The sequence below is a fragment of the Ammospiza nelsoni genome, chromosome 8 (genome assembly GCF_027579445.1).
Source record: "Ammospiza nelsoni isolate bAmmNel1 chromosome 8, bAmmNel1.pri, whole genome shotgun sequence".
Taxonomy (NCBI): domain Eukaryota; kingdom Metazoa; phylum Chordata; class Aves; order Passeriformes; family Passerellidae; genus Ammospiza; species Ammospiza nelsoni.
The window spans coordinates 951,048-966,622 of record NC_080640.1 but is presented as its reverse complement, the minus strand read 5'-3'; the positions used below and the strand labels follow the sequence as shown (position 1 = coordinate 966,622).

The window sequence follows — 15,575 nt, the reverse complement described above, 5'->3', positions numbered from 1 at the left end:
ACAAAGTGCAGATAGGTTTGTCTATTTAAAAATGCCACAAGAGCTCGACCCAGCTCCTGCTGTCAGTGCTCGGGGCATGAGGACCACGAGGCACAGCCTGTGTCACAGCCCAGTGCCAGCCCAGCTGGGCACAGCCACCCTGCAGAGCCCAGGCTTTGGCTGCTGCTCCCTCCCTCACCCTGCTCAGGCCGTGGGGATGGAGCAGCTCTGCCAGGAGCCCCCAGCCACGCTGCTGCAGCCCTGGCAGTGCTGTGCCCCGTGCCAGCCCAGAAGGGCCCTGGCAGCTCCTCACCACGGCGATCCTGGCACGGGGGCCGATGCCACGGGCTTGTTCCCACTGGGAGCGCTGTCAGCCTCGCTCAGCAGCTTGAAGGAGTGATCCTGGGGACACAGAGGGGTCAGCCAGCAAACTGGGCAGCTGCACAGAGCTGATCTGGGGTACAGATCCCACCCTGTGGCCAGAACTGCAGGAGGGGCTTTATGGACAGCCCTCGCCATCCCAGCCCAGGCCAGCCCTGACCTGGGTTTGTGCAGCTCAGGGCTCCCAGGGCTCTGGAAAGGGCTCTGGAAGGGGACACACCTTGTCACTGTCCCTGCCCGTGGGGACGCTCTTCCTCTCCGTGTGCAGGATCAGCGTTGGGGGGCAGGCGGCTCTGCTCGGGTCCTTGCCACGCTCTGGGAGGAGAGGAGCAAATGTGGAACAAATAAACAAACTCACAACCAGCCCAAACTGCTGAGCAAACCCCAGAGTGCTGCCCGTGGCTCTGAGCCTCCTCCTGCCACTCCTCCCCTTCATTCACAGCCCCTGTGCCCAGAGTGCATCTCCTCTCCAGACACCCCATTGCAGTGGGACACAGGGCAGGGGGAATGGGATAATGGCATGGCATGGCATGGCATGGCATGGCATGGCATGGCATTCCAGCCCAAACCACTCTGGGTTCCATGGGGCAGATTCCCCTCGAAATGCTACTCCAATTATTTCAAAATTCTTCCAGGTACAGAACAGGCCCCCATTTGAGTCTGCTTCCCTTGGAACATCTCAGAATAAGACAACATCAAACCCATGGCATTTTGCTCAGAAGATGGCTTTATGGGAGCAAAAAAGATTCACGAACCAGAGCCATTCATCTCCACATTAAAGGAGACAGGAGCAGGCAGCTGCTGATACACATCAAAAGGGGCTCGGAATTCATCTTCCCTCCCTGGGTATCTGGTAATTGGGAATCAAAGCCTTGCCAGGCACTCGGGTGCTCTGGACACAGGAGGTGACACCCGGTGCCAGTGCCTGGCTGCTGGGAGGGGAAGCGCAGCCCTGGGCAAGGCCTGGCACGCAGGGTGGCACAGGGACCCTGCTTGGGGAGCCCCAGGGGCACTGAGAGGGCACCAGCAATGGCCAGGGTGACATTGGTGCTCTTACACTCACCATTGATTTGGGAAGCAGCCATGGATTTCATCCCTATGAAATACAGGGTGAATTTCATCCCTGTGAAATACAGGGTGAATTTCATCCATGTGAAATACAGGGTGAATTACATCCCTGTGAAATACAGGGTGAATTACATCCCTGTGAAATACAGGGTGAATTACATCCCTGTGAAATACAGGGTGAATTTCATCCATGTGAAATACAGGGTGAATTTCATCCCTGTGAAATCCAGGGTGAATTTCATCCATGTGAAATACAGGGTGAATTTCCTCCCTGTGAAATCCAGGGTGAATTTCATCCCCATGAAATCCAGGGTGAATTTCATCCCCATGAAATACAGGGTGAATTTCCTCCCTGTGAAATACAGGGTGAATTACATCCCTGTGAAATACAGGGTGAATTTCATCCCACAGGCACATGGGCTTGAGAGACAGGAAACATTCCCTGCCTTTGGAAGCTCTGATACAAATCATGGAATGGTTTGGGCTGGAAGGGACACTAAAGCTCACCCCCTGTCCTTTCCCTCTCATGAATTCTCCCTCTCCTTTTTCTTTCTGGGTCATCTCCCTCTCCTTTCCCTCCCATGAATTCTCCCTGTCCTTTCCCTCCTGGAATTCTCCCTCCCAGCCCATCCAAGGCCCCAGGACAGCCCTGCTTGCTGCAGCCCTGGTGAGCTCTGCAGAGGCAGCTCCTTGGGCATTCCCATGTGGAACCTGCTGCCACAGCACTCTGGGCAGCCAGCACCTAGAAAAGAGGATGGGAATGAAAAAAAAAAAAAAAAAAAAAAAGAAAAAAGAAAAAAGAAAAAGCAAGCAAGCAACCAAATCAAACAACAAAGGGAAGCCCTGAAGGCTGTGCACAGCAGGAGCCATTCAGTTTTACACCTGCAGTTGAACACTGAGTGTTTGCCTGCAGTGCAAGGAAAGAGGAAAATAAAACAAAGAGGTTGTTCCTCCCTCCCCAGGCTGGGGAACCCTCCCGGAGTGGGGCTGGCTGTGCCAGGGGGAGCCCCAGGGCCCCCAGCTTCCCAAGGGAACCCATCAGTGCCTCCCCATCCCTGAAACCTCCTGTGCCCACACTGGCAGGGACCTGCTCCAGGGTTCACTGTGCCACCAAATTGTCTCACCAAATTGTCTAGTTATGTAAATCTTTTGAAAATATTGACATTTTTGGAAGATACTAGGAATAACTATCATTTTCAGAAGAACACAAGAACATACTGCAAGAGGTATTTTAGTTTGCAATATGATTAAATATAGTACTACTTGTAAACGAAGAAGGCAACCTTTTTAATGTAAAATCATAGGTGAAAAACCATCAACAACAGTACACTATGGAGGTATTTCAAGAGAAGATTTAAAGAACGTGTTCACTGGGCACACCTTCACTCCTTGCTCATTAATTACCTTCTCCCCAACTCTAAGTGCTCAGACTGAGCTGCAGCCTGACAGGGAAGCCAGCATGAGACATTTCCAGCTTCTTTTCACCCCAGAGTCAGCAGCACAGCCAGCACTGTGAGTTCTGCTCGCTGTGGAGGATGAGGGGGGATGGAGATAAAGGCTCCTGATGAAAGAGGCTCCTTCTCCCAGGCTCCACCAGCACAGGAACATGAATAATTCACAGCATGCAAGCAAAGGTGAAGCAGCAAAACTGCCTTGGGTACAGCACAGAGGATGCTGGGTGTGATCACAAACAACTCCTTAAAAGCAGAATTAGAGAGGCAGGGGAAGAGTGAAGATGGATTCAATGCCATGAGGAGCTGTGGACAAGGCATAGTCAAAATTTGTTTTGTAAGAGACAGTCCAGGTCCTTTCCCTGCTCCAGGGACACAGCTCCTGCCTGCCCACACTGGTTTCCTTTTAACTCAATTTCTTTGCTGCTCTGAGCACTCCTGCTGTGCCCTCCAAGTGCTCCTTTCCCCTCTCAGAACAAATCTCCTTGAGCTGAGCTTTTCTCCTTCCTGCAGCAAACACTGCCCACCCTCCCTGTCATTGTTCAGGGCATTTGGAGTGGGAGCAGGAGGAGAACTCAGACAAATTCAGTGTTGGTGTGAAGTTCAGGGACAAATGAGAACCCAAATTCAGTGTTGGTGTGAAGTTCAGGGACAAATGAGAACCCAAATTCAGTGTTGGTGTGAAGTTCAGGGACAAATGAGAACCCAAATTCAGTGTTGGTGTGAAGTTCAGGGACAAATGAGAACCCAAATTCAGTGTTGGTGTGGAGCTCAGGGACAAATGAGAACCCAGATTCAGTGTTGGTGTGGAGCTCAGGGACAAATGAGAACCCAAATTCAGTGTTGGTGTGGGGTTCAGGGACAAATGAGAACCCAAATTCAGTGTTGGTGTGGGGTTCAGGGACAAATGAGAACCCAGATTCAGTGTTGGTGTGGGGTTCAGGGACAAATGAGAACCCAAATTCAGTGTTGGTGTGGAGTTCAGGGACACACTCATTCCATGGCTGCATTCCCAGGCACACAGCCACCCTGCCCATGAGTTGCTCTTTGCCACTGCCCTGGAAATCACAGAACCACAGCCTGGGTTGGGTTGGGAGGCACCTTGAAGCCCATCCAGGCCCACCCTTCCACTGCCCCAGGCTGCTCCAAGTCCTGTCCCACCTGGCCATGGACCCTTGCAGGGCTGGGGCAGCCACAGCTTCCCTGGGGTGGAGGGTCAGGTGGGTTATGTCTGAACTGGTCCCTAGGAATTCCTGATAAACACCTTTTTATCCCCAGAACAGGCCTGGGAAGGGGCCCCCAGGGCCCTGTGATGGCCCCAAGGTGACAGTGTCACCCCTCCCTGGCTGAGTGGCCCCAGGTCAGGCAGGGAAGCAGCAGCCCAGTGTTGGGGAAGATGAAACAGGAAAGCCTTATCAATATGATTGCCTGGCAAAAGATTTTGAGAATATAGAAACCATAAGCGAGATTGGAATGAAAGCAAGCTTTGAGATCCCTCAGTTACTGAACAACAGGAAAACAATGGTGTGGGCAGCTGAAGGTGATCCCCTTGTGATGGAACAACACCCTCTGCTTGCAGACAGGCCCAAGGGGCAGAGCAGACCCTACAGCTTGGCAGAAGGGGCCCAAAGAGGAGTTTTTAGGGTTTAAAACGTAACACAGTATGGTAATGTAATGATTCTTACAGGCTGTATGTAAATGTTATAGGATTTGTATCTTGTACTGGATTGGTTGGTGAGAATTAGACTATTCAGCACAGAAGAAGATTTATTGTATTGGAACAGGAACTTCATTCTTATGCTTTTACTCTCTCACCCTCTCATCCTATCTGCCCCTCTCTTCTCTCAGGCCTGCTCTGAGCTGTGGCTGCAGCTCCCAGCAGGGCCCTGCCCCCAGGCCCTGTGCAATGAACCCCAAATCCCAGCAGACCCTGCACCCAGGCCCTGTGCAATGAACCCCAAATCCCAGCAGGGCCCTGCACCCAGGCCCTGTGCAATGAACCCCAAATCCCAGCAGGGCCCTGCACCCAGGCCCTGTGCAATGAACCCCAAATCCCAGCAGGGCCCTGCACCCAGGCCCTGTGCAATAACCCCAAGTTCCTGACCTGGCTGCAGAGATCTCTCATCTCCATCCGTCCCCACCATCCTGCCCCCCGATGCTCCAACAGCCCAGCACAACCCCAGCGGCTCTGGGGGTCCCAGCCCTGCATGAGGAGGTTCAGCCTGGCTGCAGGGACACAGAGCACGGACCCAGGCCCTCCCAGCCCTGGGGACAGCCCTGGGGACAGCACCCACCTGCTCGTGCCTGCTCCAGCAGGTTGGTGGCCATCAGGGTGACAGCGGGCGCGGCCAGGGCGGTGACACGGGTGAGCTGTGCTGGCACCAGGGGCCCCATGGAACTGTCCAGCCTGGAGGCAGAAGCTGCAAGCAGAGCACAAGGACAGGGTGGAATTAGCCCTGGTAAGCAATAATTGCCTTTAAAACCCTCAGGTTTTGTGCCCAGCCCTTGGCACTCGAGGCCATGGCAGCGCTGAGCTGCTCTGGGGGATCTCAGGGAGCTTTTCCAGCCTCAGTGATTCAGGGAATTCATCTGCTGAGCACATGTCCTGCCCCCACTGCAGGGTTAAAACAAGGTTTGTGTTCAGCTCGATTCCTGGCCACGATGCCCACGGATCTTCAGCCAATGAACAGTGCCAGAAATTTCAAATTAATGAAAATGTGGCCCTCAAAGTAAGAATTTGCCAGGACAGATCGATGCCCTCCCAGCAGGTCACAGCAAGATCAGTGTTGTCATTTTAAATAACATCCTCTGGTTTCCACTGTTACTCATCACAACTTCTTGGTGTCCCACTCTATCCACGGGAAATTATTTTGCCAATACTTTAAAAGTGCAGCTTTATCCAGGGCTTCACAGTCTGCTGGGACAAGGCCCAGAGCAGAAACTGTGATTTGCTCATGTGCATTCATTATTCATGAGGAACCAGAACCAGGCCAGTTAAACCAGGCTCTCAGTCCTGCAGAATAACTCCTGCCTGCTGCCACACCTGAGGTCCAACCTGGAGCGTTCATTCCCAATGAACTGGGAAGTTTTTCAGGAGCTGAGCCACACAAGAGCCACCCAACCCCATCCCCTGGCAGGGCAAAGCCAGGTGTCCCAGCAGCAGTGGCCATGTCCCATTTCCCAGCCACCAAAGACAAATGCCATTTGTTGTATATTCATGGCTGTACATCCCCTCCCATCCCATCCCATCCCATCCCATCCCATCCCATCCCATCCCATCCCATCCCATCCCATCCCATCCCATCCCATCCCATCCCATCCCTGCTTTAAGGCAGACTGGGAATATCACAATTCCCAGCACAGCCCAAGCTGCAGGATTTCCTGCAGGGATATCAGACAGCTCCCATCGCATCTTCTGCACACCCTGGAATAGGATGGATCACTTCTGAAACCTTCAGTCTGTTACAAAAGCCCATTCACACACTCTGAATGCTCTCACGGATCTGTGTCCCTGCATTTCCAGGTGCCACAGCACAATATTCCAACAGAGAGCACGGAATCCCAACCTGGTGTGGGCTGGAAGGGACCCCAAATCCCGCCCAGTGCCACCCCTGCCATGGCAGGGACACCTCCCACTGTCCCAGGCTGCTCCAAGCCCCGTCCTGTCACAGACATCTCTTATGGAAAATCCTTCCCTTAGGATGTTTCCTCCTGAGAAGCTGGGAGGCCTCAGGAACAAAATGCAAACAATGGTTATCTGCTGCTGTGGGATGCAACAGGTGCAGCTGGGATTGGTCTCATGGGGTTGTTTCTAATTAATGGCCAATCACAGCCAGCTGGCTCAGACTCTCTGTCCAGGACACAAGCCTTTGTTATTCATTCTTTCTTTTTCTATTCTTAGCCAGCCTTCTGATGAAATCCTTTCTTCTATTCCTTTATAGTATAGTTTTAATATAATATATATAATGAAATAATAAATCAGCCTTCTGAAACATGGAGTCAGAACCTCATGTCTCCCCTCATCCTGGGACCCCTGTGAGCACCATCACACTGGCCTTGAGTTCCATGAGTTCTCCACACCCAAAACTGGAGTGATTTCCATAACTTGCATAATTATCCCTGCAATTGCACCCCGCACTGGAGACGAGCTCTGCTCATTCCCCACTCGGCTCTGCCGCCTCTCAAACGTGACATGCCATTATATAATTTCAGCTGCTTCTTTATGCTGATTTATTACCCCATCCAGGAACAATATCAGTGCATCTTCTGATGTGATGGAAGCAATTATCCCACGGCTTCCATCCGCACCAGAGTCAAGTACATATAAATATATATTTATATACACATATATATGCATTTCATACATGCAGATGGGGTTCAACTGCTTATTTTAATTATAACTGCTGCTCACCAAATAAGCTGGAATGATTTAAGGCAATCTTAACCTTTAAGGAATAAATATTTATGCTTTGGAGCTCTTTGTGCTTCTGAAGAGCAGTCTTTGCAATGGATGGCTTTGGAATACAAACACAGCCTGGATGGAGTTGAATGTCACGATGCAATATCAGCCTCTGCTCTGAACTGAACATAACCTGGGCTGGAATTACACCTGAGTGTGAACCCTTTGTGATTAAATTCAGGCCAATTCTACTGCAAAACAATCCTGAGGAGAGGGAGGGAGGAGGGAAGTTCTGTTCCTGTGAAGGTCTGGGTGCTGGCAGGGCCAGGGCAGGCTAGGCTGATGAGCCAGTAGTGCCTCTGCAGGACATCTGCACGCTCCTGGGATCCTTTCAGGCACTTCCCAGCATCTTCCAACACAGCCACACAAGGCAGAGGGGAAGGAGGTGACAGGGACAAGGTGAGCAGGGACAGGAGGAGCCGAGCAGGGACAGGAGGAGGTGACAGGGACAGGAAAAGTGATAGGGAGAAGGTGAGCAGGGAGAAGAGGAGGTGACAGGGACAAGGTGGCCAGGGACAGGTGCCTGCCCCATTCCCCAGCCCCTCCTGGCACTGAGCTGCAGGCTGTAAGGTGTGTGAGATCAGTGCTGGGCACTGCCCCATTCCCCAGTCCTGCCCTGGCACTGAGCTGCAGGCTGTAAGATGTGTGAGATCAGTGCTGGGCACTGCCCCATTCCCCAGCCCTGCCCTGGCACTGAGCTGCAGGCTGTAAGGTGTGTGAGATCAGTGCTGGGCACTGCCCCGTTCCCCAGCCCTGCCCTGGCACTGAGCTGCAGGCTGTAAGATGTGTGAGATCAGTGCTGGGCACTGCCCCATTCCCCAGCCCTGCCCTGGCACTGAGCTGCAGGCTGTAAGGTGTGTGAGATCAGTGCTGGGCACTGCCCCATTCCCCAGCCCTGCCCTGGCACTGAGCTGCAGGCTGTAAGGTGTGTGAGATCAGTGCTGGGCACTGCCCCATTCCCCAGCCCCTCCTGGCACTGAGCTGCAGCACTGAGGTGTCTGAGATCAGGCTGGGCACTGCCCCAGCCCGTGGGATGTGAGCAGTGCCTGCAGTTGCCAGCTCTGTGTGGGCAGCTCCAGGAGGCAGCTGCAGGTGCCAGCATGCCCTGCCTGGTGCTAAGCTCAGCTCCTCAGAGCCAGCAGTGCCAGCATTTCCCACTGCCCTCACTCCTGCTGCCCCTCACAGCCCCCACGGGAGCTGGGCTTGAGAATAAACTACTCAAACTCTAATTAACTCTAATAGTTTATAAAAACATTGCTCTTGTAAGCCAAGGATTGAAGACTTAAACCCCTTCTTAGAGTTACCCCACCATCTTATCTATCTCAGGAGGAAAGGATTCAAACCCTCCTCTGCAACTCCCAAAGCTGGCATTTTTAACTAAATGAGAGAAGAAGCAGGGCAGAGCTCAGAGCTGCTGCTCAGAACCCTGAGCCCTGTGTGATGAGGGTGAGGCAGCCCCACAGAGGAGCCCAGCCCAGAGTGGGGAGGGATGTTCAGGCACAGGAGAGCAGAGGAGAGAGGGCTGCAGGGTGTGGTGGGCAGGGCAATCGGGATAAATCCGCATCTCATCCAGTTCTGGCACTGCTGGGACATGACAAGGGAGGAATGTGTCCATTCCCAGCCCCACGGCGGGGACAGCAGCACCAGCTGGGATCAGGAAATCCCACAGTCCCTACAGCTGGAAAGGACCTGCAAGACCATCAAGCCCGGCCAGCAGCACCACCGTGGTCACCATGAAACCATGTCCCCAGGTGCCACATGCACTTTGAAATCCCTCCAGAGATGGGGACTCCACCATTCCCTGTTCCAGGGCTTTACAGCCCTTCCATGAATAAACCCCCCTAATTTCTGCCCTGAACTGCTCTGCTGTGGCTGCCCTGCCCCGTGAGAGGAGCCCCAGTGCTCACCCTGGAGTTTGGGACATCACCGTCACCTCTCCTGGTGGAAGGAGCAGTGGAAGCAGCAGCTGCAGCCCTGTGTGTGTGACAGGCAGGCCCAGCAATGCACCCAGTCACTTTGATTAGTGCTGCTGTCCCCTCCTGGCCCCAGAAGTGCTGGAGATCAGGGCCCAGGGACTTGCTTCATTTAGAAGCACAGTCCATCCTGATGAGATAATTTGGGGCACTCCTGCCTATCAGCAAAGGACAAGAGAATACTCTCTGCTTAAAAAAAAGGAAGAATTGAGCAGTAATAAAAAAAATCGACTTTTTCCCAAGCAGACAGCATCCTTCAGCTCCATGCAGCCCCTCAGCCCTGCTCCCCCTTCCCCTCAAGGACACACCACACTCCTCCTCAAGGCAGCCCCGGCTGGGTAAACACGAGGCTGCCCAGGAGCCACCTCTGAGGAGTTTCCCTTCCTTCCTCTGCTCCTTTGCAAGGCCCAGACACGTTCATTAAAACATTCAGCACTCTCTGAATGTGATTATGCCCTTCCCTGTGCTCACACTGGGAACGTGTGGTGCTTCCTGAGCAGCAGCTGCCCTTGGCTGCCCGCACAGGCACAGGGCCGTGCTGGGGAGAGCATCCCAGCACAGCTGGCACAGCTGGCACAGCTGCTGCAGGGCTCAGCAAGCTGCCCTGCCCCACTGCCACCCCCAGGGGCAGCTGGAGCTCCTCCCCAGTCAGAGCCAACCCTGGAAATCAGCATTGCTGGCTTGGGCAGAATGACCCAACTGCTCTGCTCTCCTTCATCCATCTGCCCTGTGCTTTGTGTTTGTTTGGGTTTTCCCAGTTTCAAATTGAGAAAAGGATATAGAAATGTCTGCTGAAGAGCTCCTTTCCTGCTGCACTGGGAAGTGACAAAAAGAATCCACTCCTGACCTGGGGGCAGCACAGCAGAATGACAACAGCTGGAAGGTGAGGGGTGGCACAGCCACTGGCACAGCCTGGCACTGGCACAGGGGACTCGAGGCCATCGCAGGCACTGGGAGAAGTAGGATTTTGGCACAATAATGCTTTGGGGGTTTTTTGGTTAAAATTGATGGTGTAGAAGCCAAGTCACCCCACTGGATTCCATCAGATTAATAAATTGCCCTGGAAGGAGGTCAGAAAATGAGTGAAGGGTCCTCTCTCTTTGGTGAAATGAAAAATAAAACCATGAGGCACAGAAGTGCAGCTGGAGAGAGATTTATGCCCGGATAAATCAGTGTACAGCAGAACACAAATATGGAGAGACATCACTGCTCTGTTCCATGGGACACTTCCCACCCTGGCACTGCCCAGGGCCAGGCTGGCAGGGCTGGAGCAGCCTGGGACAGAGGGAGGTGTCGCTGCCATGGCAGGGGTGGGATTTAAGTCATCCCAACCCATTCCATGGCTGGATCTCCAGCAGATCCCAACCCCTGCTGACTCCCTGCCATGCACTGGGTGGGATTTAGGGCCATTCCATTCCATTCCATTCCATTCCATTCCATTCCATTCCATTCCACGGTTCCCTGCCATGCACTGGGTGGGATTTAGGGCCATTCCATTCCATTCCATTCCATTCCATTCCATTCCATTCCATTCCATTCCATTCCATTCCATTCCATTCCACGGTTCCCTGCCATGCACTGGGTGGGATTTAGGGCCATCCCAACCCATTCCATATCTGGATCCTGAGCAGATCCCAACCCCTGCTGGCCCCCAGCCCCTCCCCAGCAGAGCAGGAGCTGCACTCTTGTTCCTGCAGGATCATTTGGAGCTTTCATTTCAATATGCATTGCCATAACCACTTCAGAACTGGTGAATGCTGGAGTAAATTGCTTATTGGAGCGGGAAGGGAAGAAAGTCAGCAAGAATTCCTGAAAATCTGCAGAGTCAGGCCTAAGTGGCAATGAGCACCTTCTGGAGTGAGCTGTGCTGGGGAACATTTCCCTCTCCAATTTCTCCTCCTTTAACAACCTGCTTTTTAGCAATTTCCACCAAATGAGCAGCGAAACGAGGGAAGGCACAGAGGCTTCAAAAGCAAAGTGACATCAAAACAAATACAAATCAACCCCCCCAAAGCTGGAGTGTCACATTCAGCCGGTTCTTACAGCCCTGCCCTGTACTACTGGGGTTTGAAATACCACCTGTAAACCAGCCAGGGAAATGGGGGTGGGACAGGATGACCTCTGAAGGGCCCCTCAAAAACAAATTGCCGTGAGAGTGACAGCACCAGCAGAGACCACACCCCAAACCTGCTGGGTTCAGGGGCATGAAATATCCCCCACAACCCTGTGAAGTGTGCTGCCCCTCCCTGCCAGGGATAATCCCAGGACACCTCAGCTCTGATCACCCTCCAAACCCTGCTGCAGCACTTGGGGGAACACCTGGGCAGTCCCAGCTTAGAAATTCCTCAGGAATCATTTCAGGCAGGGTCTATCATCCCCATTTCTGCTCTTTGGGTGGGAATGGATGCTCAAGGCCCTGTGCCCATCCCAACAAAGCCCTTGCCCAGCCCTGACCTCCTCTGGTGCTGCCCTTGTGATCCCAGGCAGGAACTCTCCCTTTGTGCCAAATCCCAACAGTGGCTTTAACTGGAAAAAAAGAAGTTCAGACTGAAACAAGCAGTCTGTGAGCAGCAGAAGCTAAGAGAAAGCATTTCCCAACTTTTAATGAGATTTCTCATCACAGGAGCTGTAGGAGCAGGGCTCACCATGACGGAATTGAACCCGACACATTTAATAACAAAAAGAGCAGGATTATTAAACCCCATTCAAGCCTTGCTTAGCAAAGCAAATGATGCAAATCCTGGCAGGCTCAGCTCGTGTCCCTGGGTGACTGCAGAGCTGAGCCCTGCTCCAGACCCTGCTGGGCTCAGCTCCTCAGCTTTGGGCTGCACACCCAGCTGCTGCTGGAGGCTCTCTGTGCCTGCTGCTGCTCTGGGAGAGGAGCAGGCAGGGGCTGCTTGGGCAAGGCTCCAAGGCACGGGGCATTGCTGGGTGCCTGTGCCAGGCCAGGAGCCGGGCTGGGCCCTTCTGGGTCCCCTCCTGTCACACACATCTTCTATGGAAAATCCTTCCCTTAGGGTTTTCCTCCTGAGAAGCTGGGAGGCCTCAGGAACAAAATGCAAACAATGGTTATCTGCTGCTGTGGGATGCAACAGGTGCAGCTGGGATTAGTCTCATGGGGTTGTTTCTAATTAATGGCCAATCACAGTCAGCTGGCTCGGACTCTCTGTTCGAGCCACAAACCTTTGTTATCATTCTTTGCTATTCCATTCTTAGCCAGCCTTCTGATGAAATCCTTTCTTCTATTCTTTTAGTATAGTTTTAATGTAATATATATCATAAAATAATAAATCAGCCTTGTGAAACATGGAGCCAGATCCTCATCTCTTCCCTCATCCTGGGACCCCTGTGAACACGGTCACACCTTCCAGCCCAGGATGTGCTGTGATCCCAGGGTGAAATTCCCCTTTTCTCACTCATTTCTGACTGCCCTGATATGGAGCTGAAGTGTGGGACCCCTCCTGCTCTGGGAGCCCAGGGAAAGCAGAGCCCCAGGGGTGGCTTCTCCTTGAGCTTGCTTTGTGCCAGGGGGGACTGGAGAGCAAAAGGCACCAGAATTTGTACTGAGAAGCACAAACCATTCCTTTAGGGACACTTCTGGCATTATGTGGAATTATGACAAGGTGCTCTGAGCTGCTCTGGCGAGGTGGGAACGGCACTCCTGCAAAGGGATCCATCACTTCCCAGGACAAACCAGTTATCACCATTCATCTGTCTCAGATCTGCTGCTCCTCTCCCATCAACCCCTCTCTGGTGAACATCCCCTGAATTTCAAAATTCTGCACTGAGACTGAGCCATCGAGCTGGCTTTACTCATTAAAAAGAAATCTTGGCAGAAACGTGCCCAAAAACGAGACAAATCTCTTCTCTCTACCTGAGAGATCCCGTTCCCAAGTGACAATGGCAGCGACATTTTACACACTGTGGAACAAAAACCACTGAAACCTTCCCTGCCTGAACTGGGCTGCAGAGAAAAGGCAGAAAGGAAGAGGGAAAATGGTGAAAAGTCTCCAGCAGGGAGAATCCTCCTGAGCAGGACAGAGCCCACCAGGTGCCCGAGGTGCCACCAGGAGTGGGGAGAGCCTGGACACCCCTGGGTCTGCAGGCTGGCACAGGGTCAGACCATGGTCCCTGCCTCCCTCCCTGGGTTATCTCCACACACAAGATTCTCCTGCTGCCTCAGAACTCTGATCCTCTCCTGGGCTTTGTTGTAAATCCTGTGGGATCATGCAATGTCCTGAGCTGGGACCCTCAGGATCACCCAGTGCAGCCCTGGCCCTGCCCAGACACCCCAAACCCCACCTGGGCACACCTGGAGTGCTGTCCAAGCTCTCCTGGAGCTCTGGCAGCCTCGGGGCTGTGCCCATTCCCTGGGCAGTGCCAGCACCGTCTGGGGATGAACCTGTCCCTAAAATCCATCCAAACCCCCTGGCACAGCTCCAGCCGGTCCCCGGGTCCCATCGCTGTCCCAGGGAGCAGAGCAATGTAAATCATTATTAATCTTTAAGAAAGCCTCAACAATCTGAGTTTTTCTGGCACCTCCCTCAGGGGATCCCAGCCGCCATTACCCCAGGAATGTGGCATTCCCTCTGCAGGACACACAGCCCACGCCCAGCAGGGACTGCAGAGCGGTTCCAGCCTGGTTCCAAGAGTGCAGAACCGCACTGAGATTTGCCCAGGCTCAGTATTAAACACCTTCTGCCCTCCTGCTGCATTACACAGCTCCATGGAGCCTCCAAAGTGGGGGAAAAGGCTTGATTGGATTTTTGGGCAGTTTCTGAAGCAGCAGCTCCTGACCTGGGTGACCTCCCTGCCCTCCCAGCAGGGCAGGTGGCAGCCAGCCCGGATCAAAGGCTCCCCCTGAATTATTCATGGAGCCATCAGTGAATGAGAAATCAGAAAATTGGAAAATAAGGCTGGAGGGGCCACAGGCACAGCAGGGATCTGTGCTGAGCCTGGCTGGAGGGAATGGGGCTCTCCTGGGCTGGGACAGAGCTTTTCCAGAAAGGGGAGGTGGGACCCCCCTGCAGCCCAGGGAGCCTCTGGAGCAGGACAGAAGGGGATGATGAGGATGGTGATGGTCACCCCACAGCCTTCATCTCCCACAGTCCTTCCCACTGCTCTGCCCAGTCCCATTTCCCAAACCTGTATGATTCTTTTCCAGCCTCACACAAACCCCAGCAGCAAATTTCCATCTCCTCTCTGGACAGGATGTCATTGTGAGAGAACACACTGAATTATGCAGCATCAGGCCCCCAGAACCTCCCCTTGCTCCTGTCACCGCACAGTAATTATTTCTGCCTGAACCAATCCTTTGTGTTTTGGAGTGAAATCTTCGAGCACTCATTTCTGGGAGGCTTTGAGTCAGAAATTAGATTTGGAAATTTGAACCCAGCCAGGCAGAAACCAGGAATGTGACCCTCGTGCTCCATTTTTTGGTGGTTTCTGAGTCAGGTTTAAAGTCCCAGGCTCTTGACACCAAACGGGGGCTGGCAGGAGGGATTTTCTGGGGGTGACAGGATCCCAGCCTGGTTTGTGCTGGGAGGACCTCAAAGCCCATCCCAAGGGCCAAGGGCAGGGGCCCTCCCACCATCCCCACATCCTTCTCCTTTTCCCCTTCCACCATCCCCACGTCCTGCACGTGCCAACAGAGCTGCGCGTGCAATAAAATCCATGAAACTCCATTTAGCACCCTGGGGAAGCTCCTGTGGCACACTTAAAATTGGGAAATGTAATTAAGCTCCCTTATTTATATTCTGGCCAAGAAGGAAGATTCATTTCACCTCGTTACATTTCTTTGCACTTTGGTGGGGCCTGACTGAGGAACGGGGGAGCCACCCAGGAAACATCCACAGCTCCAAAGCAAAGCTGGGAGCAAACATCAGGAAAATCCCTGAGGACTTGGTTCCCACCATCCAGGGGGCTGAACAGGAATGGCTGTTTGATTGGAGGAATAGTAATAACAATAAATAAATAAATAACAACAACAGCAACAATAATAATAATAATAATAATAATAATAATAATAATAATAATAATAATAACAATAACAATAACAATAATAATACCACCACCTCAAACCCTGAGCTCTCAGCCTTGCCGACCCCTCACATCATGCCATTGCACCCTGGAATTTCAATTCCCTCACAATAAACTCCCAGTCAGGAATTTCTATACTAATTTTAGTTTCCAAGATGAAGTGTAGCAGCAATGTGAATGATTCACAGGATGGTTTGTGGCACAGGGTTTGCTCAGCTCTCAATC

At 52.7% G+C, this 15,575-nt stretch overlaps 1 protein-coding gene across 1 annotated transcript in view; it reads right to left on the bottom strand.

Moving 5' to 3' along the window:
• Positions 1–15,575, bottom strand: part of TCERG1L (transcription elongation regulator 1 like) — a 50,487-nt gene that overhangs the window by 14,357 nt on the left and 20,555 nt on the right. The window contains exons 7-9 of the mRNA XM_059477051.1: positions 5,174–5,299; positions 581–675; positions 293–381 (exon numbers count right to left, since the gene is read on the bottom strand). Coding sequence (XP_059333034.1) covers positions 293–381; positions 581–675; positions 5,174–5,299 — 310 coding nt within the window. The remainder of the gene's footprint in view (positions 1–292; positions 382–580; positions 676–5,173; positions 5,300–15,575) is intronic.